Here is a 26,454-nt window from a genome sequence, read left to right as displayed (position 1 = left end):
CTAAGGCATGTTAGGTTTAGTCTCGGACCTCTGCACCCTTGTTTGGTGCATGTTTTGACATGCCATTCAATGTGATGTGTGCTAGTAGTTATGCAATATACTAGTTCGTTAACTTCCATTTCAACTAATTATCCTCATTTCATTGCCCATGCAATACTCAAATAAAAATATTGTCTACTAATAATGAAACTAAATTAAAATTGCTATAGTGCATTACATGACAATAAATTGAAAAGTCCAACACAAAAACAATATTGTCCATGAACCAAACAAAGAACAAGAAGGTAATGTAACTACTGAGTGCAACGAGGCCACTTTCCCTTCCTCTCGGCATCTGGATTCTCATCCATCGCTGCCTTCGCTCGGCGCACACGCTCAAGCTTCTTTTCCCTCTCCTCCCGAGCCGCAGCAACACGTCTTCTTTCCTCCTCTTCCTTGTGCTCCCTCTTTTGAGCCTCCTCTCTACGTCTCTTCTCTAATATCTCAGCACGCTCCGCATCCCACTCCTTTAGGCCTTGTAGAAGCCGCTTGTCGGACTCCTTAATCTCAGTGTCGATCCACTGCTCAAAATCACACAATGGTGGAGGGGTCTGCAACAAATATATTTGTTCAAAACATTAAATCATGCTTCATAGGACACAAATTAATAAGTGCACAATAGAAAAAATAACTTACAATAAAGTTACTGCGGCGTTGTTTTGGCGTAGGCTCCCAGGCAAAATTCGAACACATCCAATACCTCTGCCGATAGGTTTCCTCGTCTTCCGAAATTTCTACCTTGCAAGGATCACCACAAAAGCACATAGGTACTGGAACACCGCTAGGAAGCGGCTTGTGGATGTACGGACTACCGGTCGTCCGGCCATAGCTACAGTTCAAATAATTCAATTCTAAGAAATCATAGCAAATAACGATTGAACCGAAAACTACAATTTACCAAATGATAAATAATGAGGAATGAAATTTAACGAAACATGTCGAAAGGTTACCTTGGTTTGCTACTTTTTCCACGACGTGGCATTCTACGATTGCATAAGAAAAATATTAATCATCCATTCAAAAAACTATAAATGGTTTATCTAAGTCTACAACATACGTGTAATATAGGTCAAATCAATGAGTCAAAAACTAATATGTGAAAGAGTATACCTGGCTCTTCAAGATCTATGGAACAAATCAAACTTTTGATGGTCCAAATATTGAATCCAAATTCGTGCTCGGTTTTTGGAGAGAGAGAGCCGAGAGGGGAGATGAAAATATGAACTGGTAGCGAAGGCGTCGGATGATTAGTACCAGGGAGCTCGGCGCCGTGATCTGTGGCGCCGAGCTCGGCGCCGTGATCTGTGGCGCCGAGCTCCCTGCCACGTCGGATCCAAGTCAGAAGGCAGCCAGGGGCCTCGGCGCCGTGATCCATGGCGCCGAGACGTGAAACCTCGGCGCCATGATGCATGGCGCCGACCCCTGGGTCCATTTCTGCATTTAAGTTTTCCAGGGGTCCAATTGTGAACTTTTTTCAAAAAAAGGGCCAAATTGTAAAAAATTGGGTTGCAGAGCTCAGATCCGCGGCCCTGTTCGCCCCACCTCGCCTTCCGCTGCTTCCCGCCCCCAACCACCACGGCGTTCAGATCCCGCGAGCTCTCCCCTCGCGGCGGCGTGCCCCCCCCCCCCCCCCCCCCCCCCCCCCCCCCGGCGGAGATCTCAACATGGACACGGTCGAGAAGATCGTCGAGGACTTCGCCTCGGACATCGCCCTGAGCCCCTTCTCCTCCGGGACGAGCCTCCGGTGAGACTCCGCCCCACTTCCCAAATTCCCCAAACTTCTGCGCCGGATCCGTCATGCTCGCCGCTCGCGCGTACCAATGCTGTAACTGTGCTTCGTGAGCTTCCCGCAGGGAGATGATACGCGCGATACGCACGTGCAAGACGGCGGCGGAGGAGCGCGCGGTGGTGCGGCGGGAATGCGCGGCGATACGCACGGCCATCAGCGAGAATGAGCCGGTGCTCCGGCACAGAAACATGGCCAAGCTCATGTTCATCCACATGCTCGGCTACCCCACCCATTTCGCCCAGATGGAGTGCCTCAAGCTCATCGCGGCCACGGGGTACCCGGAGAAGCGGGTGGGCTACCTCGGCCTCATGCTGCTCCTCGACGAGCGTCAGGAGGTGCTCATGCTCGTCACCAACTCCCTCAAACAGTAGGCCGCCCATGCTGTCTCTGCAGTATCACTCCGCGAGTGTTTGTCTGCTCAAATGCTGTGCTGAGTTTTGAGTAATGTTAGTGCTTAATCTGGTGGCAGAGATCTCAACCACACGAACCAGTTCATCGTGGGTCTTGCACTGTGTGCTCTTGGGAACATCTGCTCTGCTGAAATGGCACGGGATCTTTCACCTGAAGTGGAGAGCTTGATGCGCACTAGGGATGTCAATACAAAGAAAAAGGTATTTTCCTGTATATTGTAATTCAATCGAGCCCAGCGGAGCATGGCGAAAACAAACAACTGATAGCTGAATTATTGATGTGTCATTTCAAGGAATTTGAATAGTCTTGGAACCTAGTTTGATTCAGAAACTGCATAGAATTACCAAATTCAGGCTTGTTGTGAATGGTTTCATCAATTGGTCTATGTATAAACTGCTGTACGCATATTTTTGGATGCAATTTAATTCATGGTATACTTCTACTTGTTTATTAGGCTGCTTTGTGCTCTATAAGGATTGTCAGGAAAGTGCCAGATTTGGCAGAGAACTTCATGGGACTGGCTGCATCATTGTTGAAGGAAAAACACCATGGGGTTCTTATATCAGCAATTCAGCTCTGCACAGAACTATGCAAAGCAAGCAGAGATGCTCTAGAGTACCTGAGAAAGGTAAGGGCATCTATTTCTACATGGAAGCATACAGAAAAAAAGAAAACTCTGGAACCAGGTCATTTATTTGTTTAACATTTTCTCATGACGATTAAATGGTGATCCTATTTAATAATTGATGTATCACTCTCTCTCTCTCTCTCTTCATATAGGAGATGCACAGTTTTATAATTTTTAACATTTTATTTGCTGAAAATGGTACTATTCCTGAGTGGCTGAGACACAATTTCTTCTCATTGCAGAACTGCATTGAAGGTTTGGTGCGCATACTGAGAGATGTGTCCAATAGTTCATATGCTCCTGAGTATGATGTTTCTGGCATTGTTGATCCATTCTTGCATATTCGAGTCCTTAAACTTTTGCGGATCCTGGGTCAAGGAGATGCAGATTGCAGTGAATATATGAATGATATTCTTGCTCAGGTGATTGATTAATTGTTATCTTTGGTTCCACATTCATTACAGCCAGAGGCGTAGCCAGGGGCCGCTAGCAGGGGCCAAGGCACCCCCAATGGTCTGAATTTTTTTAAACAGCCCTGCTTCGCCGTTGTAGTAATAGGTATTTGAAAGGAAAGAAGTTCTTGAACCAAGCCTTACCTTCATCTTGCCCCCCCCCCCCCCCCCCCTAGTTTTTCATCTGGTTCCGCCTCTGATTACAGCTGCATTTATTGTTTATGGTACAAAGCACCCATATTTCAGCAAGGGCCTATATCTTTTTGTCATATTTTTTTTCTTGGTTTCAATACTTTCATGCCTTTTGGTCTTACATGCCAATCATGGTATAGGGCTATAGGATTACAACATTACAGATCTGCTATATATTACCATGGACTAGTTTTGCATTATTTAGCCCATGACAGATGTGTGATATATGCCATGTTGTGCTAACTAAACTTGCAATTACTTATCCAGGTTGCAACAAAAACTGAGTCCAACAAGAATGCTGGAAATGCCATTCTGTACGAGTGTGTTCAGACTATAATGGGTATTGAAGCTACTAGTGGTTTGCGTGTTCTGGCAATCAATATTTTGGGTAGATTCTTGTCTAACCGTGACAACAATATAAGGTCGATATGTTCTTCTTGTTGCTCTCGCTTGCTTATTGTTTTCCTTCTTTTTATAAACACTGTTCGTGATTAGTTTCTTCTACCATGTTTGATGGACCTGCTAGTTGTAGTATGTGCCTATATTAAACTTGCAGTTGCAGTTATTATAGCCTATGAAATTGATTCAGCTGGTACTATTTTTCAAGCAATAATACATGGAACAAATGGTTGCTGTTGGTTATGTTCTTTTGATCAATGAAACATTTATAGGCGGGGTATTTACTGTGCCTGTCCTCTTTCAGATATGTTGCTCTTAACATGCTTATGAGGGCCATTGCAGTTGATGCACTAGCAGTTCAGAGGCACAGAACAACAATATTAGAGTGTGTAAAGGTAAGAATGCATCCAATACTATCCATGTTTAGTGCTTGTCTTACTATATCTTACACTATGCCGATTTCTGTATTTTTTAGATTATTACAAGAACCCTAATATTATACCACATGCCCACACTTTCTAATCTTCAACATGTAGCATAATACTCTCAAGATTTAGGCATTCACATTTTTGCAAACCCAGTTAGATTGTAGACCCACCTTTTGTTTCCAACTTTGAAAAGTTCTTGAATGGATGCGTGTTGCAAAGGGGCTGTCTTATCTAGTCCAATATTGTGTTTGGAGCTCTCTGTAGTTTCTTCAATCTTGCACTTGGTTTAGAGTGCTTCTTTTACTCCCTCCATTCCAAATTGTAAGTCGTTTTCGCTTTTCTAAATTCTTAGTTTTAACTATGTATCTAGACAATGTATATCTAGATGCATAACAGAAGCTATGTAACTAGAAAAGCCAAAATGATTTACAATTTGGAACGGAAGGAGTACATTCAAAACCTGGATTCATGTTATTCGAGGAAGATTAGTCAGTATATATGGAGAAAATGGCTATTATAGGACTTTAATCGTGTGGCTTCTCCAAAATAGGATTCTTAACGTTGGTTTCTTCAGAATAGGACTCCAAACGTTGATAATAAGCTGTAATGATATTTTGTATCTTTTTAATCTTTTCTCTTATCTAAAGACATGTATTTGTTCCTAAAGTGACCTTTTTATCCTTTAGTCATTAGACTGTAATGGTCGTCTATGTTACGATAAAAAAAACATCATAAGCTTCCTGGCCCAAGCTTCTTTTTTTTCATAAACCGATGCCTTGCTGCCATGCCGCGCATGGTCGTGGCAGCCGTGCTAGCTGGCCATGGTCATGGCTTCCTGTCAGTAGTAAATATTGGATGTCGGCCAGGTACCTCGCGCTCCTGGTGCTCCGCGCTGCCTGCAGCCCGATGTCCAGGCAGATCGCCCGCCGCCGTTGGGGGCTCGACGTGCGACGGCGGATCGCCGGGGAGAGGCGGCGCCATGATGGGGCGGCGGCGGAGTTGAACGGGTCCGGGCGACCAAAGAGTCGTAGTTGAAACGTTGATGTACAGGAAAGGGAAAATGTCGATCTTTTTTTTTTTGAAACTGAAACGTAGATCTCTGAAGGGCAATACAGTCATTAACTGAAAATACATGTATTCTGAATTACCAAATTTGATTAAAAAAGCCCAAAATGTTATTAGGGCATATAAAAAAACGTTTGGAGTCCTATTTGGAAGAAAGCAATGTTAGAAGTCCTATTATAGAGAAACCTGTTGTTTGGAGTTCTATAATAGCCATTTTCTCGTATATATGTTACTGCTATTGCAAAGTAATATTTAAGTCAACAGTTCACAATATATGATTTATTAGTTTCTAACTGTATATAATCAAGTCTGCTGTTTATCTAGCTACATCAAACCTGACATTTACTGTTTCAAGCACTCTATTTCTTTTTCTTCCTGGCTTTTATCATTTCTAATTGCTGTGTACCTTTCAGGATGCCGATGCCTCCATTCGCAAAAGGGCTCTTGAGCTTGTTTATTTGTTAGTCAATGATACAAACGTAAAGCCTTTGACTAAAGAGCTCATTGATTACTTAAACATAGCGGATCCAGACTTTATAGGAGATCTCACAGTAAAGATATGCTCTATAGTTGAAAAGTTAGTATCTATTTATTTTGTTGGTTCTTATTGACTTCTGGAGTGTTTAACATTGTTGCATCGCCAATAGGTTTTCTCAAGAGAAGTTATGGTACCTTGACCAGATGTTCAAGGTTTTATCTCTGGTAAGTACTTAAGTACTGGGAAGATACTTATCCAAAAAGTCTGCACTCCAGAACACCATTTTTTGGGTTTCTTGCAATTTTACTTCTAACCTTTCATCTATGCTGCAACACTGTTGGAAGACTCAGTTATTTCATCTTCTGGGCAACTGTTCAACCCGCATGCTTGTAAATACGGAGCACCCTAAGTAGTTTGTAGTACGTACTGGAAATGTCAAGTGAGGTTATTACCTGCATTGGCAATTATTGATAAGAATTTTAAAACTGTAGGGAAGGAAGTTTCTCAATGTCTGTTCACAGCTATCCTGTCCATAGTGGAAGAGACTATAATACTGGCCACTGCCTTGATTTTAGCTGTAGACTTGGGTTTCCTGCATTTCTCCTTGCCCTTTTGTGCCTCATACTTACAACATGCACACAGCAACCTCCAAAGGATGCCAGGCACTTCCACTATCACAAAAAACCTGTCATAACTCTGTTGAGATACACAAAATTTTGCTATCTTTGCACACACGTTAGGTGTCGCTGGTAATTGGGAATTGAGACACTGTTCATAGTTATGTTGTGATCCATTGCTTGAAATAGCTTGAGATATCAAACTCAATTCATGTTCCACTCTTATTGTTGAACAGGCTGGAAATCATGTGAAGGATGATATATGTTATGCCCTTATTGTTGTACTAAGTAATACAGCAGAGCTTCAAGGATATTCAGTGAGGTCATTGTATAAGGCCTTACAATCATTTGGTAAACAGGTTAGGGGAAAGTTTATACTCTTCATATTGAATTCCGTTCCATATCATCCTACCTGATGTCTGTAACGTTGTCAATATTATACTAATTAGGGAAGTTTAGTAAGAGTAGCTGTTTGGTGCATTGGTGAATATGGTGAAATGCTGGTGAACAATGTTGGCATGCTGGACGGGGAGGAGCCAGTTAAGGTTAGTGGACAATTCTTGAAGGATATGTTCTTCATTGATCCTTTGAAGTCTGAATTCACGTATTTAAGTTCTATTGTTGTCTGCTCTATACTTGAAGGAGCTAGGCTGACAGACATCCTGGCCCCACCCAAACAAGAGCTCAGTAATTATTCCAGAAATCCGCTGCACATTATATATATATATATATATATATATATATGTTACGATCTAAATATTTAGCTTAGGAAAAATGAACTGAATTATTAAGGAACCTTTCCCAACCTACCGTGCACTACTACTCGTCTAATTTGTGGTACATGATGAGAAATGTATCAAATTGTCCAGGAACCTTTCCCAACCTACCATACAGTACTACTCATCTAATTTGTGGTACATCATGAGAAAATGCATCAAATTGTTCAGGTAACAGAATCTGATGCTGTGGGTATCGTAGAGGTCGCTCTTAACCGCTACTCAGCAGATGTGACAACTGGAGCTATGTGTCTGGTTGCTCTTCTGAAGCTCTCCTCACGATTTCCTTCGATGTCAGAGTAAGATATCTTTCAACCTGACCTCATACGGTTGTTGTACTAAATTATTACTTCATGAGATACTGACTCAAAGCTGCAGTTCTCTTAACTTTGAACTTGTATTTGTTCGATTCACTTTGGTTTCTCTTTTATTCGTGATGTTCTTGATAAATTTGAGTACATTGCTGGAGATCCAAGCTTGGATCTACAGAACTGGTCAGGACACCCTCTTCCGCCCTAACTGACCTAGTATTCAATGACATATCCAAGTAGGCAAGAGTATGATTTGCTCACCAGCATGTATGATTTGCTCATGGTTTTAATAGCACCTTTAATGAATCTTCTTTACAAGATGATCACATTGTTCTTAGTGTTAACGACATAATATATGTGCCCTCCGGTATTTTAGACTAATATCTACCTCTTACTAGAACCCTGCTATACATATGACTGGATTGTATGACTAGTTCAAAGCAGATAGTAGATTTAGTCATACAACTTGGTTATATGTTCAGGTCGATTGATAGCTATTTCCCTCTAACAGCATCATATCTGTGTCGATTATTCCTGTTATGGTGATCTTTTGTAACCCCAAATACTTCAAAGCTTACTATGTCTGTAAACAGTGTTTACTCTAGCTAGGTGGTTATTATAGTATAATACTGCTTTGTTTTCACTATGACTTTACTGTCTATATAAACAGGAGGGTAAAACAAATAGTTGCCCAGAATAAAGAGAATGTTGTGCTTGAACTACAGCAAAGATCAATTGAATTCACTTCCATTATACAAAGACATCAGTCTATCAGGTGGCCCACCAAACTTCTATATGTTACCGTAGAAGATTTGCTTATCATTGTATTAGTTATGTCAGATATTAATTGTAGAGAATCTGGTTCAAGTGCAGATCATCCTTGCTTGAACGCATGCCTGTATTGGATGAAGCTAGTTATCTGGTGAAGCGGGCTACTGCTACACAAGCAACTATTTCAGCAGATAAACTTGCCCCAACAGTCACTCCTGGAAGCCTTAAGCTTCCGAATGGTGTAGCAAAACCCACCTCAGCTCCTTTAGCTGATTTGCTTGATTTGAGTTCTGATGGTGCCCCAGCTTCAACCGTTGCTTCTACTACAACACCTAATGATTTTTTGCAAGATCTTCTGGGTATTGGTGGAGTGAGTTCATCAACGACAGGTATTCTTTTTCCTGGTATTTCGGTTATCATGTGCAGCTCCCATGTTAGCTTGCTTATCTTATTGCACTGAGAGCTCTCTCTCTCAGTCCACTGCATCCTCAGCGATTTGCTAATTAGTAATTTACCCTTGTATTCTTGAATTTACTTCTAGTGCTATAATATGAGATCCAAAATTTTGTATGTAACCTTGTTTCTTGTTATTGGTCTTTGTTGTGTACTTCAGTTATTATCTTTTGGGGCACTTATGTTATTATCAGAAAAAATCCTTTAGCAATGTCCAATCTTTTTGTTTTGTTCAGGTGTAACTTCGACCGCAAGCACGGATATTCTTATGGATCTTCTGTCCATTGGGTCATCTCCATCACAGAATGGCACTCCCGTAACAGACTTCCATCATCCTGGACAAGGTAAAAGTAATTTTAGCTGTAGCAATTTCCTGTGTTTCTATTTATGAGTTATGACTGTTATTGAATTCTGTTATTATACTGATGTAGCAGAGTCTAAACCTGTTCCTGCTGTACCTGAAGCTATTGACCTCCTCGGTAGTTTGTCACCAGGTACATTTGCATCTGGTTACTTTATTTAATGTAGACACCTATTTTCTGATTATAACCATTGATGAATTGTCTATCACTATTGCATCAGAGACTAAACCCACACCAGTGGTACCTCAGGGCATGGATCTGCTCGATGGTTTGTCATCAAATACTTCTGTTTCTGGTTAGTTTGGTTGTTCATATTGGCAAACAAAGTAATTATAATGTCTTCATGGTCACTAAACCTCCTAATTCGAGCAGGACTTGAGAATACAACCCATCCATCAATAACAGCTTTCCAGAGTGCAACCTTGAAGATCACGTTCGATTTCAAAAGGAAGCCTGGAAACCCACGAGAGACTACAATTCATGCCACTTTTACAAATTTGACATCTAGTACTTTTACAGATTTTATTTTTCAGGCTGCTGTTCCAAAGGTAACATCTTGTTGCTGTATGCTGTAATATATTTTTGAGCTCTTCACTGGCACTACACCTTGATGTTCCACGGTTTTTATTCTACATCTATAGTTTTTACACGGCGAAATACTTAAAATCGATGATACTCCATGATAGTTTATAGTGTGAATCTTTTATTCAGCTTACCCATCTCTGAAGCTGTTGAACATTCTTTCATTTTTCCATAAATTTATATAGCTTGAGTTTTGTAGTTACTCTGTGCTTTGATCCTTACTATCTTTCTTCACCTTAGACTTAGAGCAGTGGAAAGAGGCTGAACATGATCATCATTTCGTGCTTCATTCTTTGTGTTTTTAATAAGTTTTATAGTTGATAGGCTGATAATGTTTCTTATTCTTGCAGTTCATCGAATTGAGACTGGATCCGGCTAGTGGCAACACTGTTCCAGCAAATGGAAATGGTTCGGTCACACAAGGGCTCAACGTGACCAATAACCAACAGGGACAGGTATATGAAGATCTGCATCCTTCACTTCCAGTTCAGCTTTTGTATATCTTTTCAGTGACTTCATTTTAGTCTTCTTCCATATGATGTGTTTTACAATGGTTGACAATTGACATTATACAGCTGTAGTAGAAGTACTAAAGGAAAAGTCTAGACCAAAAGGTTTTTATAACATACTTTTGCAATTCTTTTCAAAAATAAAGCTTAACAAGTTTAATGGATTCATTTGAGAAAAAAAAGCGCTTAATGTAATGGATTGTAACTGCTGAAATGCCCTCGTTGTTGGAAAACAAGCATGTATTTGTATCACTGCTCCTGTCTTTCATCATTTCTTAGATAAATTGTTGACTGTTGTTCCATACTTCCATGTATTGTAACTCGACTAAATGTTACCTTTTTTATTTTTTTTAATATAACTACATAAGGAACAACATGAGCCTTTTTTTTTTCCGTGTGCACTTTGCAAAATGATGCGTAACACATGTGATCAAGATAGAGGCAGATTAACTGTAACTGTGAGAGTATGTCTCGCCCTGTAATGATTATATATGTATTTGTCTACTCTATAGCCATATGTTGCTATGTAGATTATAGTAAAATTGGCATATGCTCATACAAGCTACTTGCTGGCATTTTTTAATTTACATGTACTTCCATATCCAACACCATTCCCATCAATGTGCCTGTTAGCGTGTATCTGCTTAGATTTGAATATCTATATTGTCGTAGTCTAGAACAATGTTGTTAATAAAAGATTTAAGCATTTTGCACACATCATTAGAGTCTCTAATTTGTCCTACCACAATTATAACTAGGGTTTTGAATCCTCAATCACTTCCTGTAACAAATTTTCTTGGTGGATACCATGGAAACAAATCCTGGCCACAGAACCTTTGAAGTTGAATTATTTATTTCACTTCAAATGGGTAAACTTTATTTTGAGTGACAATCTGCTATAAACGGTAATAACGGATGGTAACCAGTCAAATTTAGATGAACTCTTGAATTTGACAAATCAAACGAGCCCTGCGCAGGACAAGAACCAGCCATAGTCAGAGACTTTTGGATTATACACCGTATATTTTTATAAACCTTGATAATCCTGTAACCACTTTATCCAGCATTGTTTTGGAGTTTATCTTTTCATTCCATATTCCTGTACTTATATCTGATGTTTCTTCTCCCTCTATCCTACTGAGCAGAAACCGCTTGCAATGCGTATCCGGATGTCGTACAAAGTGAATGGCAAGGACAGATTGGAACAAGGCCAAGTCAGCAATTTTCCTTCTGGACTATAGTGCCGTTCGTGTATATTATATGTCATGTTGTGATAGTTCTCTGAAATTGACGTGTCGGGGACAGGCACAGAGCGAAGCCTTATTTTACCCCGTTCCTCGTTTTTTTAATATTCTTGTCACCCCCCATTTGTGGGGGTTACATAGAGAAAATAGTTTCTTCCGGCCATTCATTTCCCCTACATATATTGTATAGTATCCAGCAGAGATGTGATCTTCAGATTCATCGTGATGTATTCGACACCACGCCAAAGGATAATCTGATCTGAAGAAGTTTATTCAGCTCCTCATCATTACAAAGAGCTTATGTTTTTCTTGTACTGCCTATCTTGTACCATCTTGTTCGTTTGGTTGATAAACCATGACAGAAAGTACTGTTGGCTAATTTGTTGTGTGCTAAATGGTTGGTAGATTGGGCTGATAAGCTCAAGCGAATAGAGTGTACACTGGTTCTGATTTGCAGCGGTGCAAGTTAGGGGATGCCCAACACGCAGATTTTTACTGCAATTCGCAAACTTTTAATTACTGCCTTCTCATGGTGAATGCTAGTTTAAACGGCTGGTGGGCGACACGGCTGCTAGTCTGCTACATACATTGAGCAAGTCGACCAGGTCAGGCGCCGGCGCTCGTCGAGCTCGGCCAGCACTGCGGAACAGCAGCTAGGTTCCTGTCTCCGTTTCGGGAATGAAAATTTAAGTATCATTTCACTTTTTTAATGTAGAAGTTCTCGAAACGTGGAACGGGAATGTGGGCCATATTATTGTTTCCGTTCTCAGCTTGCTAAGTGCTAAATGGCTCAGCTGCCACTCTAGCTCAAGCGGGATTGTTTGGATGCATTCGTTAAGGGTATGTATCCCCTGTGTATTGGGATAGATTGAGATAGAAAATTAACTAATTTTTACCCCAATTCGACACGTGGATTAAGTGAATATGAGTCCAAACAAGTGTTAAGATAGGCCAAAATGAATTATCAGGCGCTATCTCATTCGTTGTGGAAAGGACGTTAGCCTAGGTTAACATCAAATGGCTTCTAGTGGAGCAAGGAATTTTAATACAAATACAAGGGGATCAATAGAGGATAATGGACATTGATGTGGATTTACGAAATCGCAGGTAAATATGTTATTGTAGATACCTATATAAATATAGATTATGTGCTAATTTGTCAAAATATGTAAGAAAGAAAAAAAGTAATGAAAAAGAAAAGAGAAAAAAGATGGTATGGGCTTTTATTTAGTGGCCCGTCTAAAAAACCCACGCACCGCCACATAGTCTTTACCCTCGCACTAAGGCACACAGCCTGATAGCCTCGCCGTTTCTTATCTTCCTCGCAGCGCCGGCGCTCCATCTTCTGCTCCGTCCCCCACTCGCGCTCGGCATGACGGCGACGGAGGCGGCGCTCAGGCTCGGGCTCTCAGCGACGGCGGGGCAGTCCCAGGCTCGGCGGCGGCATCAGCGGCTCCTCCTCCCGCCTCTCTCCAGTAGCCTCACGACCTCGCCTCCGTCCTCCGCACACCGGCCGGCGACCCTGCGTACGCACCTCCCTCTCCCCTCTCGCCTCCGCTGGACCGTCGACGGCGCACGGCCCCTGCGGCTGAGCCGAGCCAGCAGCCGCTGCTCCACCAAAGACGGTGGCGCTGGCGCCGCTTTGGGAGCGCTTATGCCCCATAGCGGAGCGCTACCCGTCCGCTTAGCGCTTCAGCGCGCTGAATCGTGCGCTTAGTGCCGCTTTTTGGAACCCTGGTAACCATTAATTGTGTTAGGCACGACCATGTAGTTATACGCTCTTGCCTGAAGACGCAAAGCTTGACATTTTAGCAGGATAGTAAACACAGATAATGCTAATATTGCACTGGGCACGCTTGAACTGATTTTGTGTCTATTCCTTTTAGGCGTGCTATTTTCCTGTTCACTTAGCATGCTTTTGCATTATTATTCTGTTGCGTTATGTTTAATTCCTATCTCACTCAAATCATATACACATAGGATTCAAATCTGTATCACATGGTGTTTCTTCACAGCATGCTGAGAGGATACACTGCCGTTCTTCTCTCAGGTACATATTTGTAACTAACATTACACATTGGGCCGCTAAGTAACCTTTCTGTTTTTTTTATTGAGGCCATGACGCTGTGTATTAAAAGTTCTTTTTTCTTTCACCCTAATAATATTACTTATGCCAGGATTTCTTTGTAACATGATCAATGATTTTGGATAGGCAAAACACAATAGTTGCATCTGAGAACGAAAATCCACCTTTAATGCCGGCAATCATGACTCCTGGTGGTGCTCTTGATCTCGCAACTGTACTACTGGGAAATCGTGTAATCTTTATTGGTCAATATATTAACTCCCAGGTGGCACAACGTGTGATATCACAGCTTGTCACACTTGCTGCCGTCGATGAAGAGGCTGATATTCTGGTTAGTATATTAGTATATGCATTATTATGCTGCTGGAGTTCTAGCAGACCCTTCTTTGTTGTTCTTTTATGATCTTCTACCATCTTTTGTATAATTCATATTCTTTTTTGTCAGATCTATCTTAATTGCCCTGGTGGAAGTCTCTATTCGATCTTAGCGATTTATGATTGCATGTCCTGGGTAAGGCATCTATGTTCAGGTGTCTTTTCTGATCTAATACTGGGACTGCATTCTTAAGTCATACATTTAGAGCATCAAGATTTACGATTTTGGCACCAGAGTCTATTAACATGACAATGCATTTCCCCTCTGTTTCATGCATGTTCCTTACCTTATGTGTAACTGCTTTGTAGTTTTACTATTATTCTAAAAGCTTAATTTGTTTATCGTATATTGGTGGCACAGCATTATACGTTTGCAAGGTTTATATCCATGTCATCTTGTTTTAGCAGTGGCACATGGACCTTATGCTGCTTGCTTTCATTTTTGCATTGTTTTGCATTAGTTGTCCTTCTGGGGCATTCGATAAATTGCTATATGTTCATTTATTTCATTTAGCTTTCTAGGTGTTCCCTTGCATGCTGTAAAACAATGAGATTTGCTAAGTCTAAAATAAGAGGAAACATTCCCAAAAAAATATATTCCAAACATGGCAGCAGAGTATGCTTGGTGCCTTGACCACAGTAATACTGTTCTTACAGCACATCCCAAGTGTTACAACCTGCTCTCCGTTGCCTAAATATATTAATCTTGCCAGAAATAACCAGGTTATGTTCACCATGATGTTGGGCATGCTATTGTCTTAAGACTGAAAGAAATAATTGTTTATGTTAAGAAGTTTTGTGTATTCATTCCATATGTACTGATATATGCATTTTGCTTTGACGTGTCATCCAAGGATATTTGATTTCCTTGTTTTAAATTTACTTTATAATGTTTTTTATTAAATCTAGCAATATACTTATATAAGATTTGATCCATTAGTTTCCTCTTGCCATTTTTATATTTACCATACACCAGAGATCTGCATGTGCAGTGACATTTCCTTCCATTCTGATGTCCTATGCTGATGCATGAAACATGATTTCTGTTATAACAAGCAGATAAAGCCCAAAGTTGGGACAGTGTGCTTTGGTGTTGTTGCTAGTCAAGCAGCAATCATCCTTGCAGGCGGCGAAAAGGGAATGCGCTATGCGATGCCAAATGCTAGAGTAATGATTCATCAACCTCAAGGTGGATCAGAGGTATGACTGTTGGCTTTCTTATATTTTATTGAAGTAGCCAGACAAATTTCTAGTTTGACAATTACCATCTGTCACCTCCTCTAGTTGTTGCACACCCATCTTGCATTTTATTTTGATACAAGCAATTGGATTACATGCAGGGTAATGTGGAGGAGGTGAGGCGACAGGTTGGAGAAACCGTCTATGCTCGTGATGTAAGCATTTAGCAATTGTGAATGATTGATGTATTTTTGTCATTACAATTTCTCTTTTTGTCATTACAATTTCTCTCACACTGGCACACTGCCAGTGATGCTAAGAAACAAACTAACTAGACCGTATATTTTGGTTTGTAAGGTCTGACTAAAAGTTCATGGATATTCTGCTTGCAGAAAGTTGATAAAATGTTTGCTGCTTTCACCGGGCAACCACTTGACATGGTGCAACAGTGGACAGAGAGGGATCGGTTCATGTCTTCTTCAGAGGTATTAACTTGTCTTGCCTATGTAGAAGGGCAGAAAAGAGCAAAGTAGCAAATTTCTCTTTTGGAGCTATTACATATGTTTCACCATTTGCAGGCCATGGATTTCGGATTGGTTGATGCCTTACTGGAAACAAGATACTAGAGAAAGGACACAAACTCACATTTTATTAGCAGACTTGAATGCTGCAGAACTGGAGCTGAGCTTAGATGTTGGCTGTCCATCTTGTTTAAGGCCCTGGAATTACGGAGGTGCATGCCAAAGAGCAAGATTCGCTGTTGTGCATACATAGAGCAATATATGTTGATCGGCCACTCTTTGGACTACGACTTTCCTTCCAATGCATTTGTAGCTGTAACATTGTCCAGATTATGTTGGCACATAGGATGGCCTTGTCATGCACTCTCGCTAAAGCTATGAACCCTGTTTACTGTAGGCCTAGATAATCTTTGCGGATGGGAGAAAATTGTCTTTTTTATATATATATAACCAAGCCAGTAGACACATCTGCAAACTTGAACCCCAGGAAATGAGTAGTGGTTTGAGAAATCGTCTGGATTGAACATACTGAATTTGATATATAACCAAGCCAGTAGACACATCTGCAAACTTGTAACTATGTTTCAAGTTTGATATATAACCAAACTTGTACCCCCATGATTTTTATGTGAATAACTATATGTTTCACAAACATGTTTTTTACAAGTGTTAAAATCAGGTGGCCCCTGCACACTTTCGTGGAATTTACGGGGAACTGGACGAGGAACATTATACGTACTTCTTTTTTTTTTTTCTTCTGCAGTCTGGTCCGATTTGGGCGTGTCTCATTAGTTAATGCAAGTTGTGATTGTGACTTGTTTCAGTTTGACTTCTACCTTCTAGGTTCATAGCCATGCATCGTAGACTACTAGGACTGTTATTACCATGGAGGTTCTTCCTTCTCCCGGCGCGGTCAATAAGACCGTCGAGCTCGTCACCGCGAGATGGCGTTGGCGAGCATCCCGTCGGAGTTGGACGCGGACCAAGCTCGGCTACGGCGAGCGCTTCAGGCACTTCGTGCAGGACTGCCCCGGTGCGTTCCGGTCGCTGACGAAGCTCGCCCGCCCTGCAGAACCCTGTGGTTCGACGACCCGGCCGAAGGTGAACAACCTCGTGCACAGCTGCCACGCTCTCCAGCACCTCTCCCTGTCGTCCTGCGGCGGCCTGTGTCCGAAAGCCTTTCTTCTGGTTCTGGCCATGGACGACGACGATCGAGCAGCTTCTTCCTCGGCTCCCCATGCTGACCATCGAGTCGCGGCTCCGCACTCTGGTGTGTCAGTGTTCTGCATCATGGGCGGCGTCGAGCTGGTGCAGGCTCCGGAGCTCGTCACGATCGAGTACAACGCCGGCGGTCTCGTCCTCCTAGATTATCACCCGGTCTCGATTGGCTGCGCCCCATCGCTCCAACGCTTGGGCCTATATCAGTACCAGCACGAGAACAACTTTTGCGAGGCGACTCATGGTGCAGGGCACCGAACCTGCAGGCCGTCGTCACCTTGGGCGTCAGCAGGTCTCTCGAGTGTCCTGCATGCGTGGCCGCCCAGCGTAAGCATGGTGTGGCGGCATCGAGACTGAGGCTCGCGGAAGGCAGCGAGCATGTTGATACGTTCGTCAGGGCGCTCAAGGATGGCATCCCTACATCAGCCCAGATAACTTTAGTTTTGTCTGAACTAGTTTGATGTAATTTATCTACGGCAAACCGGTTTTATCTTGGAAGATCATCTTTACCGTTTGGTTTTCAAGCAGACATTGTCTAACTGCAATCTGCTTGACATATATATCTAGTTGCAACTCTGCTTTCAGGAAGCCACTACCGGTATTTGTTTGGCTTACATATTTAAATTTAATTTATGCGTTAATTGTCAACGGAACTTGTACACCACACTTGAATATATATAGTAGATAGATACATATAACATATATATTTACAATAGCCTAAGCATGAGTACAATTCCACGCTAAAGTTCTGCAAACAAGGCTTTGCTTGGTTCTTCTCACAAATCGAAGTTCATACACAGGCAGGGAACCTTTGTTGTAATTTAATGCTATATATATGGAACTAGTAGCACGATCTGCAATTCAGATGAATCTAACTTCCACATGCTAAGCACTCCTCCCGGTTGTTCAAGGAACAGGCCACTTGTGCCATTTTAACCTGGGCATCCTCTTCTTCTGAAGTCGGCTGCTTATCCTACAAATGCATTTTTCATGATAAGGATCGTGCAGGTTGACTATTAATCAAAAATATATAATCCATCAGACTAGAGCACAATCTCCAAACGTGATCACCTTGAGAAGAGTAGTATCAACTGTAAACTTGATTGCATCAGCAGCAGCTCGAGTTCTTAAGTAATACATCCCTGTTTTGAGGCCCTGGTATCCAACAACAGAAGAAATAATTATCAGTGTTTTCCTTGGCCACTCCAACTCAAATAAACTAAAAAAGTCACTCCTGTCTCAGAACAAAAAAGACGAAGATCAAATAGTGTTGGATTAAGAGTTACCTTTGACCAACCATGGAAGTGCAATGAAGTTAGCTTCCCAGAGTTTGGTTGTTCCATGTGGATATTAAGGCTCTGGCTCTGATCGATATAGCAACCACGGTCAATGGCCATGTCAACAATAGTTTTCTGCTTGATCTCCCAAACAGTCCTGTGTAATGATTAATTAATGAACAGCTGGAACAAACATGACCGATAGTTTGAATCTTGTGGAACTCATAGCTAAGATGCACATACTTGTAAATTGCTTTTAGATCATCTGGAACTTCGGTAATTTTTTGGACAGAACCATCCTCATAGATAATCTTGTTCTTTAGAACAGGAGACCAGACACCCATCTCACTCAAATCATGGAGAAGATGCTTATTTACTACAACAAATTCACCGCTGAAAAAAGGAAATTAATTAGGGAACACCACATGTTAGAACATCAAAACTAAAATAAGCAAATATGCTAACCTCAAAACTCGTCGACTGTATATATTTGAGGTGTATGGTTCAAAGCACTCATTGTTGCCAAGAATTTGACTAGTGGAAGCAGTTGGCATAGGAGCAACAAGAAGAGAGTTCCTCAATCCCACCTGAGAAATCATTTCCCTTATTGCTGACCAGTTCCACCTACTAGATGGCACTACATTCCACATATCAGGTTGAAGAATGCCCTGCAGAAGTAAAGAGGTCTACTGAGAACAGGCATTCCTAAAAATATCAACTAGACCACAGGTTAATAGTTTCTTCCCTAAATGAGAACAGTTTCAAGGAGCATAAGGATGATGTACAGCCTAATAAGAAAATGATAAACCAATAAAAAATGGATATCATAATCATTATTTCCCGACCAATGAGCACTCTTAAATTTTGGAAATTTCTACCACCAACTGTTTTATGTGAGAAGGAAATAGCTCAACACAATCAAACATGATATTCAATATAAACATTGGACATTCTTATAAACAATATCATGGACGAACCTTGCTGACAGGGCTCCCAGCATATGTTTCATAAGGGCCTTCTTTTGCAGCAAGTTCAGCAGAAGCTTTCAACGAGTGATAATAAATAGTTTCAAAAATATCTTTATTTAACTGCTGGGCCTGGAACAAAATTTCATTATATTACATAAATTTCATTATTACATATCAAGTCTATCAGCAAAATACAACGTTGCATAACCACACTTTCCAGCTTGCAAAGTTTACCTCTGGTGAATCAAATGGCATTCCAAGTAGAATAAAAGTATCTGCCAAGCCTTGAACGCCTATCCCAATTGGTCTATGCCTCATATTTGACCTCCTTGCATTCTCAATGGGATAATAGCTAATATCAATGATTTTGTTGAGATTACATGTAACAATTGAAGTAATCTGTCATAGCCAACATTATGTAAGTATTATTCAGACTGGTAAGGCAGAGTATGCATCTTATGAAATATGAGATAGACAAACCTCAGCTAATTTATCAAAGTCAAAGTATCTATTTTTCGATCCGCTGCTACCAACAAGCTTAGCTGGATGAGATTCTATAGGAACACCCTGAAGTATGTGCAAAGTGTAAGGTACGCTGATTACAACTAACCAAATTTATTGGAAAAAAAAGTTGGCATGTACCTTTTCCCTCACAAAACGTGGTAAAGCAATTGACGCAAGATTGCACACAGCAGTTTCAGAAGGACTTGTATACTCAATTATCTCAGTACACAAGTTGGAGGACTTAATTGTGCCAAGATTTTGTTGGTTACTTTTTCTGTTGCAAGCATCCTGCACATCATCATATTTTAGAACCAGACCTTCGGGTGTTAAGTAAGAACAGGCACATGTTGTAAAAGAATGGCCTATTTAGAGGAAAACATGCAAAGCAGTTGCATCCTTACGAAATAATCAAATAAATACCTTGTAAAGCATATAGGGAGTTCCAGTTTCTATCTGTGCCTTTAAAATATCGAACCAGAGGGCCTGCGCTGCAACCACTTTCTTTGCCTTGCCCTGAAATCACATAGCTGAGTCATCAAATATATCGAGATGAAAAACTTGTATATCCAGGTCCAGCATCCAGCTTACTTCTCTTTCATATTTCTGGTACAGATTCTGAAACTCATCACCCCAGCAATCAGCCAGACCAGGAGCTTCACTGGGGCAAAATAGTGACCACTGTTCATTATGTTGTACCCTTTCCATAAATAGATCAGGAACCCACAAAGCATAGAAAAGATCCCTTGCACGATTCTCCTCCTAAAAATTGCACACAACAAGAAAGTTTTCACGGATGCCAAGCATTCAAAGAACATTCCCTATACAGTACAGTATGAAGATAATAATCAAGTGCCAAAAAGTTTTCAATCACAGCTGATTATTTTTTGAATGTGTGTTATTGTTCAAGAAAGCTTTACCTTTCCATGGTTCTTTTTTAGATCAAGGAACTCAAAGATATCAGGATGCCAAGGCTCCAAATAAACAGCAAATGCACCTAAATGTAAGGCACCTGTCAGAAATCCTCGACAACCATGGAAATAGGGTCCAGTCTAACTTATTGATGCTACTTACCTTTTCTCTTGCCTCCGCCTTGATCAACATAACGGGCAGTATCATTGAAAACACGTAGCATAGGAACAATTCCATTAGAAGTTCCATTTGTTCCTCGAATATAACTCCCAGTAGCTCGAATATTGTGAATTGAGACACCAATTCCTCCAGCAGATTTGCTTATGGCAGCACATTCTGAGAGAGTATCATAAATTCCTTCAATACTATCATCTTTCATGCAGATAAGGAAGCAGCTACTTAACTGCATAACAATAAATAAAAGGATGAGATTAAAGGTACAGTTTAACAACTAATAATGCACAATGTACACTATTTTCTTAGAAAGTAGCAGTACTTGCGGCCTTGGAGTGCCAGCGTTGAACAGGGTTGGGGAAGCATGAGTAAACCAGCGTTGAGACATCATGTGGTATGTTTTGATAGCAGATTCAATATCATCCTTATGTATGCCGACAGAAACTCTCATCAACATATGTTGCGGCCTTTCCGCGACCTTTCCACCAATTTTCAACAGATAGGACCTCTGAAGAGTCTTAAAACCAAAATAATCATAGTCGAAATCTCGGTCATAATTTATCTCACACTCCAAGCGAGCAGTATTCTGAAAATGATGCAGAATTCAAAGTTGAGTGCTCTGTATGTGAATTAGTAAGAAATAGAGTAAGTACACATATGTGCCAATGTAAATGATAGCTGCCAATAATTTCAGTTTGTATTTAGTCTCTTTCATGACCTGTTTATAGCATGAAATTACCAAAGAAGTGAAAGAACCATATTGGATGTTAAATACTACACTCTTGTAACACAAGCTATATAAACACCAAAAAGCATAACTCATGTTCTCCTAAAATACACTGTTACTTAGTCACTTAGCCTGTGCATCACACCTTCATAATGATCGTGAAGACATCATCAGCAATCAGGGGAGCCATCAAACCAGACCTCTCGTCATAATGCGTATAGAGAGCCTTTACCCTGCATACACAGGACAAGAGAACCAGATCACAAAACGGGTAATCAAACTCCCCCCTGGAGCAGACAAAAACAACACACCACGTACGTCGCTGAAAAGGACGTCATGGTGTTCTTGTGCAGATTGGAGACCGCGATCCTCGCCGCCAGCTTCAATCAATAAAAGAAAAACGCAAAAAAGCAGTCAAGAACTGTGCAGTCGAGTCGCTCGAGCAGCAGACGGAAACATCCCGCAGACGGATCAATTATTTTGGAGGCCTGGGAGGGTCGGGGAGCAGAGCAGTCACCGATGCGTAGTCGGGATGCGAGGTGGTCATGGCGGCGGCGGTCTCGGCGGCGAGCTCACCAATCTCGCCGGTGGTGATGCCCTTGTAGACGCCGGCGCAGACCTTCTGGGCGACAAGGACGGGGTCGCAGTGCTCCGCGCTGAGGCCGTAGCTAAGCCTCGTGAGCCGCGCGGTGATCTTGTCGAAGTGGACCGACTCCTGCCGGCCGTCGCGCTTCACCACGTACATCTTGCTTTGCCGCCGGCGCCGGGCCTCTCGGGCTTTCCGTCGAACACACCGTGGGGCGGGGGCGCCCGACCCAACAGCGCGGCGGTGATGGCCTCGGGAGTCGGGATCGTTAAGGATTGGGGAGAGCAACGGAGAAAGGGGCAGCGAGAGGTTTAAATGCTTCGAGAAATCGGTGATCGCGACGTGATTAGATGACAAGGACGTGAAATGATGTATGGGAGAAAGTAGAACCGCCCTGAAGCGCGGGAGAGGGGAAATTTCTCCCGCGCGTTTCGAGCGAAATTGGGCAAGGTTGGCGCCTTGGTGGGTGGGTGATGACGCGTATATATATATATATATATATATATATATATATATATATATATATATATATATATATATATATATTATACACTTAATATTCTACACCGCAAGTTAAATTTGAGTAGAAAAAATATTGAGCAATACTGAACAACGTTTAGTATCGTTTATGACTACACCTAGGACCCTAAAATACTGAAACACAAGTACTTAACAATACTAAATTTTGTTCAGTACAATAGTTTGGTGTATAATAGTATTCTACACCTAGGATGTAGAATATATATATATATATATATATATATATATATATATATATATATATATATATATATATATATATATATGAAATAAGTGACGCGTGTATATATAACACACGAAGAATAAAGTTCTAAAAAAAATTATGTGTGCTGAGGGAAAATGTTATGACCGGTGCCCATTACACTAGACGCAGGCCCATTAGTGGCCCAAGGTGCCATTTTTTAGGGGGCATGCAGCCCAGGCGTGGGATTAATTACCTAAGATTTTCTATTTATAGTTATTTCCTAAGAATAGGATATTAGTTCTCAAATAGAAATTAGAAGGTATCGGTGTTTGTGGAAAATTAAGCAGAAAACAACTTATTTGTTGTCAGCTAATCGCCTTCTCCTTCTTCCTCCTTGCGCCGCGATCATGGCGCCAACTCGCCACTCTCGCTACCTCGCCTACCAATCTCTAATCCTTAGAGCTTACATAGCAAGCCTGGTACGATCCGTGATCCTATAAGAAAATTTCTCCCGCGTGTTTGAATTTCATTTTTTTTATGATATAGCATCAGTATATCTTTAATTGATCGAAAAGAATACGGCATAATTGAATAGAATTATATACTCAGCTCTGAACCTTTAGCAAAATATAATATTCTGAGGTGAGATCATAGGGCCTAACTGATCCAGAAGAGCTCAAGAACATAAATACATGATATACAGAATACAATACAATCTTAAAATTATTATAGTGAAAAAAAATTGGGATACTTCTTTTGAGATCAAAAATAGGGAATGATTTTAGCTGATGAGGGAAGGCCAGTAGTTTAGTTTTAAGACTTTAGACTGGGTTATAGCCATTGGCTGCACAGGAGGATCATGAGTCATGACTGCTGTCTGCTGATGTGGGATGAGCTGATGAACCTTTTCTTCTGACTGCTGCCATCTGATTTGCCGATCCTGATAATATGGCGGTGCCACAGGCTAGTTATATGAGGAGTCACTTGTAGGTGGAGCTTGTCCAGACTTTAGCTGGTTCCTAAAATGGTCCAGGTCTCATGTCCCATCATCAGGGCATCCATTGAATGATACAGTATATCCAGTGCTGTTAGAACTGTATATTTCAATGCTGGAGCCTCTTGCTGATTGCCTTGCATTGGCTGAGGCTGCTTGCTGACGAGTTGCTGAGGTATAACCCTTGGATGGTCATGATTAATGCTAGCTCAGCGCTCCACCCTGCATTAAGAGTTTAAGACTGTATAAGTTCCTATCTGGGACAACAAAATATAGTTTCGGAAGGAATGTGCAGTAAGCCAGTAACAGGTTCATGCAATGTACTCATATAGGATCCAAGAAGTATGGTAGGTAATGCAAGATTACAGAATGCAAGAAATGATCATCAATAGATATTGCAATCAAATGATGACAAATAGGTATTTTTGACAACTGATTATTGATTAGCCACTGAACTTGAGGACCCAAGCCTATCTTTTTCAGAGTCTATACGATGCTAAGGTCAGATTCAGTAGTCCATTGGTTACCCAAAGCCTATCTTTTACAGCCTATACGATGCTAAGGTCAGAATCAGTAGTCCATTGGTTTCCATGTTGCAGCTTTCCTAAATCTCATGTAAGCAGAGAAACAAAACATAATGCAGTTATAAACAGAAAAAGGGAAATAATATTTCTACACCACAATTAAGTATAATTTATTATTGATAATTATAAAGAAGATGACACTATGACAGAATCAAGGTTCTGCTACTAAGAAGGAATTAAACATACCCTGAAATCAAGCTCTTCCAACTTCCCGAAAGTATCTGTGATTCACATCACTCCTTGCAACAATTGCACAGCATGAACTTATAGCAACACAGTACATTGAACCAGGACTAGTACTCTAGTGGACCATAATTGAGATCAAGTAAGCAGGGTCAGGCATTATGGTTTCCGGCTTCAGGTATATCTTTGTACCTTGCATCACAACCTGCCCTCCAATGAATTGCTTTGCTTATCATATTCCTGCCCTCATCTGCAATACAGAAATTGCTGGTTTCTCAAATGATGAATTGAAGCTTACAAAATATAAACATGGAAAATAGTACTATGCCACCAAACTTTTCAACATCTGGTGTTTCTACTGATGTCCTACAACTACAAGAATAATCCAAATGGGAAATATGCATGCAGTCCTGATTACTGTAATTTTTGAACGATGCACCCAAATAGCAAAGCAAAGTTTAAACAGCACCCACATGAAAACCAAAAGGCAATTGTTGTTTCCTGTGAAATTCCTACTGTGCAAACAGGCAGCAATGCTTCAGACCTGTTTGTGCATTGTTTCAAAATAAAACAAACTTCACGTGCATAAATAGTTTGAAGTGAAAAAAAGTTTGATGGAAACTGATAAACAAATATTTCCCCAAAAATATCAATTAAGAAAGACAAACTAGTCTCCTCAGATGTCTCTTCATCTCCACACAATGAACAGCACCTCGCTGCTTTCAGGAATTGGAACGATATAGGAGGTCAATTTCAATCATCACAGGAGTACTCAACCTTAATTAAGCAGAAACAGTGCAGCAAAGAAGAAGCTGGCAAACAAGAGTAGCCCAGACATTAATCTATTGAAAAAAAAGGAACTCGGCTCCTCAGATGTCTCTTCATCTCCACATAGTGTGCAGCATCTCACAGGGGCTGCTTTCAGGAATTGGAACGAAATTGGAAGTAAATTTGGTCATCACTGGAGCATCCAACTTTAAAGAAGTAGATCTGGCACGGCCGTTCTGTGTACCATGTCTTTGCATGAACAAAAACCAGATTATAAAGCCCGAGCTTCAAATAAAACACTCGGATTCTGAACGCGCAAGTGAGAAGATGCTACACATTAAGCCACTAACCGCAAAGCATAAATCACCAAAACCAAGATCCTCGACTGGGCGAAATGCCCAACAAGCTATTAGGCAATGAATCGTTGAAACAGTAACACTGAAGCCATTTAGATTCCAGGTGGGAGCTAGGGTTTGGCCGTTTGGGCATGCAACAAGATAGTTATGGAAGGAGAAGGTTGAAGACGACGTGGTACCATTCATATTTCGGGAGAAGGGGTTGCAGCCGAAACAGGACTACAGGAGCCGAATACGCTGTGGGCGCCTACGCTCACACACTCGGGGCCGCGACAGCCGGTGCACCGTGCACCACCACAACTGCCGCCGCCCGCCGCCGCAAACGAGAAAGGCGAGGGACTTGCGAGGTGAGATCTCGAGGGAGAGGCAACACGGAGACAATACCAAAGGCCGAAGGCGTTGAGCTCTTGGGCTTTAAAGGAGCGAATGGCGACAGATGGGCCTTGCCCTGGCTATGGCCTATGGCCCATGAGCGTGAATAATAAAAGAGTTCATTTTAATAAACTCCCTAAATATTCCCTCAAAAAAACTCCCTAAATAGGGGAAAAATCCATTTTACTCCCAAAATAGCTTTGAAATATCGGTCTATCCTTGTGATATAAGTTTCTTGCTCAAAACTTTTGAAACCAAAAATCTTATACCTTCCTGGCCTGACTTAAAATGATTTTAAAGATAATTTCAACATTTATATAGTCAATATAAAAATCTGATAAATATTTGATAAGATTTTAAATCGTATAAAGATGCATTCGAGTTTGTAAAAAAGTCAATGAAAAATTATGTATCCACTAGTTTGATTTTTTTTCTCTTGGAGG

General features: G+C 41.2%; 4 protein-coding genes and 1 long non-coding RNA gene across 8 annotated transcripts; 2 read left to right on the top strand and 3 right to left on the bottom strand.

Annotated features, from left to right (window-relative positions):
* Nucleotides 217-1,517, bottom strand: LOC110435064. 2 transcript variants are annotated; one of them, XM_021460384.1, is made up of 4 exons: nt 1,150-1,517; nt 990-1,022; nt 676-868; nt 217-590 (listed from the first exon to the last, which is right to left on the bottom strand). In XM_021460384.1, exons 2-4 carry the CDS (start codon nt 1,019-1,021, stop codon nt 294-296), a joined length of 522 nt encoding a protein of 173 aa, XP_021316059.1. In that variant the 5' UTR covers nt 1,022; nt 1,150-1,517; the 3' UTR covers nt 217-293. The 2 variants fall into 2 exon arrangements, with proteins under 2 accessions (XP_021316059.1, XP_021316060.1); XM_021460385.1 differs by lacking the exon at nt 217-590 and having other exon boundaries at nt 737-868.
* Nucleotides 1,664-11,827, top strand: LOC8084666 (AP-1 complex subunit gamma-2). Of its 3 annotated transcripts, none has more exons than XM_002454689.2 (20): nt 1,664-1,783; nt 1,893-2,195; nt 2,298-2,439; nt 2,694-2,867; nt 3,110-3,289; nt 3,779-3,933; nt 4,215-4,305; nt 5,817-5,980; nt 6,051-6,105; nt 6,735-6,857; nt 6,948-7,043; nt 7,446-7,573; nt 8,256-8,360; nt 8,459-8,745; nt 9,046-9,153; nt 9,244-9,303; nt 9,392-9,466; nt 9,544-9,719; nt 10,104-10,208; nt 11,408-11,827. In XM_002454689.2, the coding sequence occupies exons 1-20, from the start codon at nt 1,704-1,706 to the stop codon at nt 11,501-11,503; spliced, it is 2,703 nt and encodes a 900-aa protein (XP_002454734.1). In that variant the 5' UTR covers nt 1,664-1,703; the 3' UTR covers nt 11,504-11,827. The 3 variants fall into 3 exon arrangements, with proteins under 3 accessions (XP_002454734.1, XP_021315485.1, XP_021315486.1); XM_021459810.1 differs by having other exon boundaries at nt 9,241-9,303; XM_021459811.1 differs by having other exon boundaries at nt 1,681-1,783; nt 1,893-2,163; nt 9,241-9,303.
* LOC8056407 (ATP-dependent Clp protease proteolytic subunit 6, chloroplastic) lies at nt 12,763-16,112 on the top strand. The gene is made up of 8 exons (XM_002454688.2): nt 12,763-13,032; nt 13,487-13,556; nt 13,719-13,923; nt 14,038-14,103; nt 15,027-15,167; nt 15,308-15,361; nt 15,539-15,631; nt 15,725-16,112. The coding sequence occupies exons 1-8, from the start codon at nt 12,879-12,881 to the stop codon at nt 15,770-15,772; spliced, it is 831 nt and encodes a 276-aa protein (XP_002454733.1). The 5' UTR covers nt 12,763-12,878; the 3' UTR covers nt 15,773-16,112.
* LOC8084665 (ribonucleoside-diphosphate reductase large subunit) lies at nt 17,527-22,484 on the bottom strand. The gene is made up of 17 exons (XM_002452955.2): nt 21,962-22,484; nt 21,763-21,824; nt 21,590-21,677; nt 21,040-21,303; nt 20,706-20,946; nt 20,552-20,628; nt 20,223-20,393; nt 20,055-20,147; nt 19,773-19,922; nt 19,611-19,697; nt 19,365-19,529; nt 19,140-19,259; nt 18,628-18,830; nt 18,406-18,555; nt 18,172-18,319; nt 17,957-18,040; nt 17,527-17,858 (listed from the first exon to the last, which is right to left on the bottom strand). The coding sequence occupies exons 1-17, from the start codon at nt 22,187-22,189 to the stop codon at nt 17,757-17,759; spliced, it is 2,433 nt and encodes an 810-aa protein (XP_002453000.1). The 5' UTR covers nt 22,190-22,484; the 3' UTR covers nt 17,527-17,756.
* On the bottom strand, nt 23,332-26,018 carry LOC110434479. Its single transcript, XR_002451987.1, has 3 exons — nt 25,819-26,018; nt 24,519-24,765; nt 23,332-23,970 (listed from the first exon to the last, which is right to left on the bottom strand). It is a non-coding gene; the product is annotated as an uncharacterized LOC110434479 (long non-coding RNA).

The sequence above is a fragment of the Sorghum bicolor genome, chromosome 4 (assembly GCF_000003195.3).
Source record: "Sorghum bicolor cultivar BTx623 chromosome 4, Sorghum_bicolor_NCBIv3, whole genome shotgun sequence".
NCBI classification, from domain to species: Eukaryota; Viridiplantae; Streptophyta; class Magnoliopsida; order Poales; family Poaceae; genus Sorghum; species Sorghum bicolor.
The sequence above is the reverse complement of the archived record's forward strand: the minus strand, read 5'-3'. Positions and strand labels throughout refer to the sequence as shown.

Bases quoted from the DNA above. Each gene is read 5' to 3' on its own strand.
- LOC8084666 (XM_021459810.1), top strand. From the start codon at position 1,704: ATGGACACGGTCGAGAAGATCGTCGAGGACTTCGCCTCGGACATCGCC. The intron at 7,574-8,255 runs GTAAGATATCTT...CTATATAAACAG, and splicing joins CGATTTCCTTCGATGTCAGA to GAGGGTAAAACAAATAGTTG. The intron at 10,209-11,407 runs GTATATGAAGAT...CCTACTGAGCAG, and splicing joins CCAATAACCAACAGGGACAG to AAACCGCTTGCAATGCGTAT.
- LOC8056407 (XM_002454688.2), top strand. From the start codon at position 12,879: ATGACGGCGACGGAGGCGGCGCTCAGGCTCGGGCTCTCAGCGACGGCG. The intron at 14,104-15,026 runs GTAAGGCATCTA...TATAACAAGCAG, and splicing joins TTTATGATTGCATGTCCTGG to ATAAAGCCCAAAGTTGGGAC. The intron at 15,362-15,538 runs GTAAGCATTTAG...TTCTGCTTGCAG, and splicing joins AAACCGTCTATGCTCGTGAT to AAAGTTGATAAAATGTTTGC.
- LOC8084665 (XM_002452955.2), bottom strand. From the start codon at position 22,189: ATGTACGTGGTGAAGCGCGACGGCCGGCAGGAGTCGGTCCACTTCGAC. The intron at 21,825-21,961 runs GTGACTGCTCTG...TATTGATTGAAG, and splicing joins CGCATCCCGACTACGCATCG to CTGGCGGCGAGGATCGCGGT. The intron at 21,678-21,762 runs GTACGTGGTGTG...CTGTGTATGCAG, and splicing joins ATGACGTCCTTTTCAGCGAC to GGTAAAGGCTCTCTATACGC.
- LOC110435064 (XM_021460384.1), bottom strand. From the start codon at position 1,021: ATGCCACGTCGTGGAAAAAGTAGCAAACCAAG. The intron at 869-989 runs GTAACCTTTCGA...TTTGAACTGTAG, and splicing joins GGAAAAAGTAGCAAACCAAG to CTATGGCCGGACGACCGGTA. The intron at 591-675 runs GTAAGTTATTTT...TATTTGTTGCAG, and splicing joins AACGCCGCAGTAACTTTATT to ACCCCTCCACCATTGTGTGA.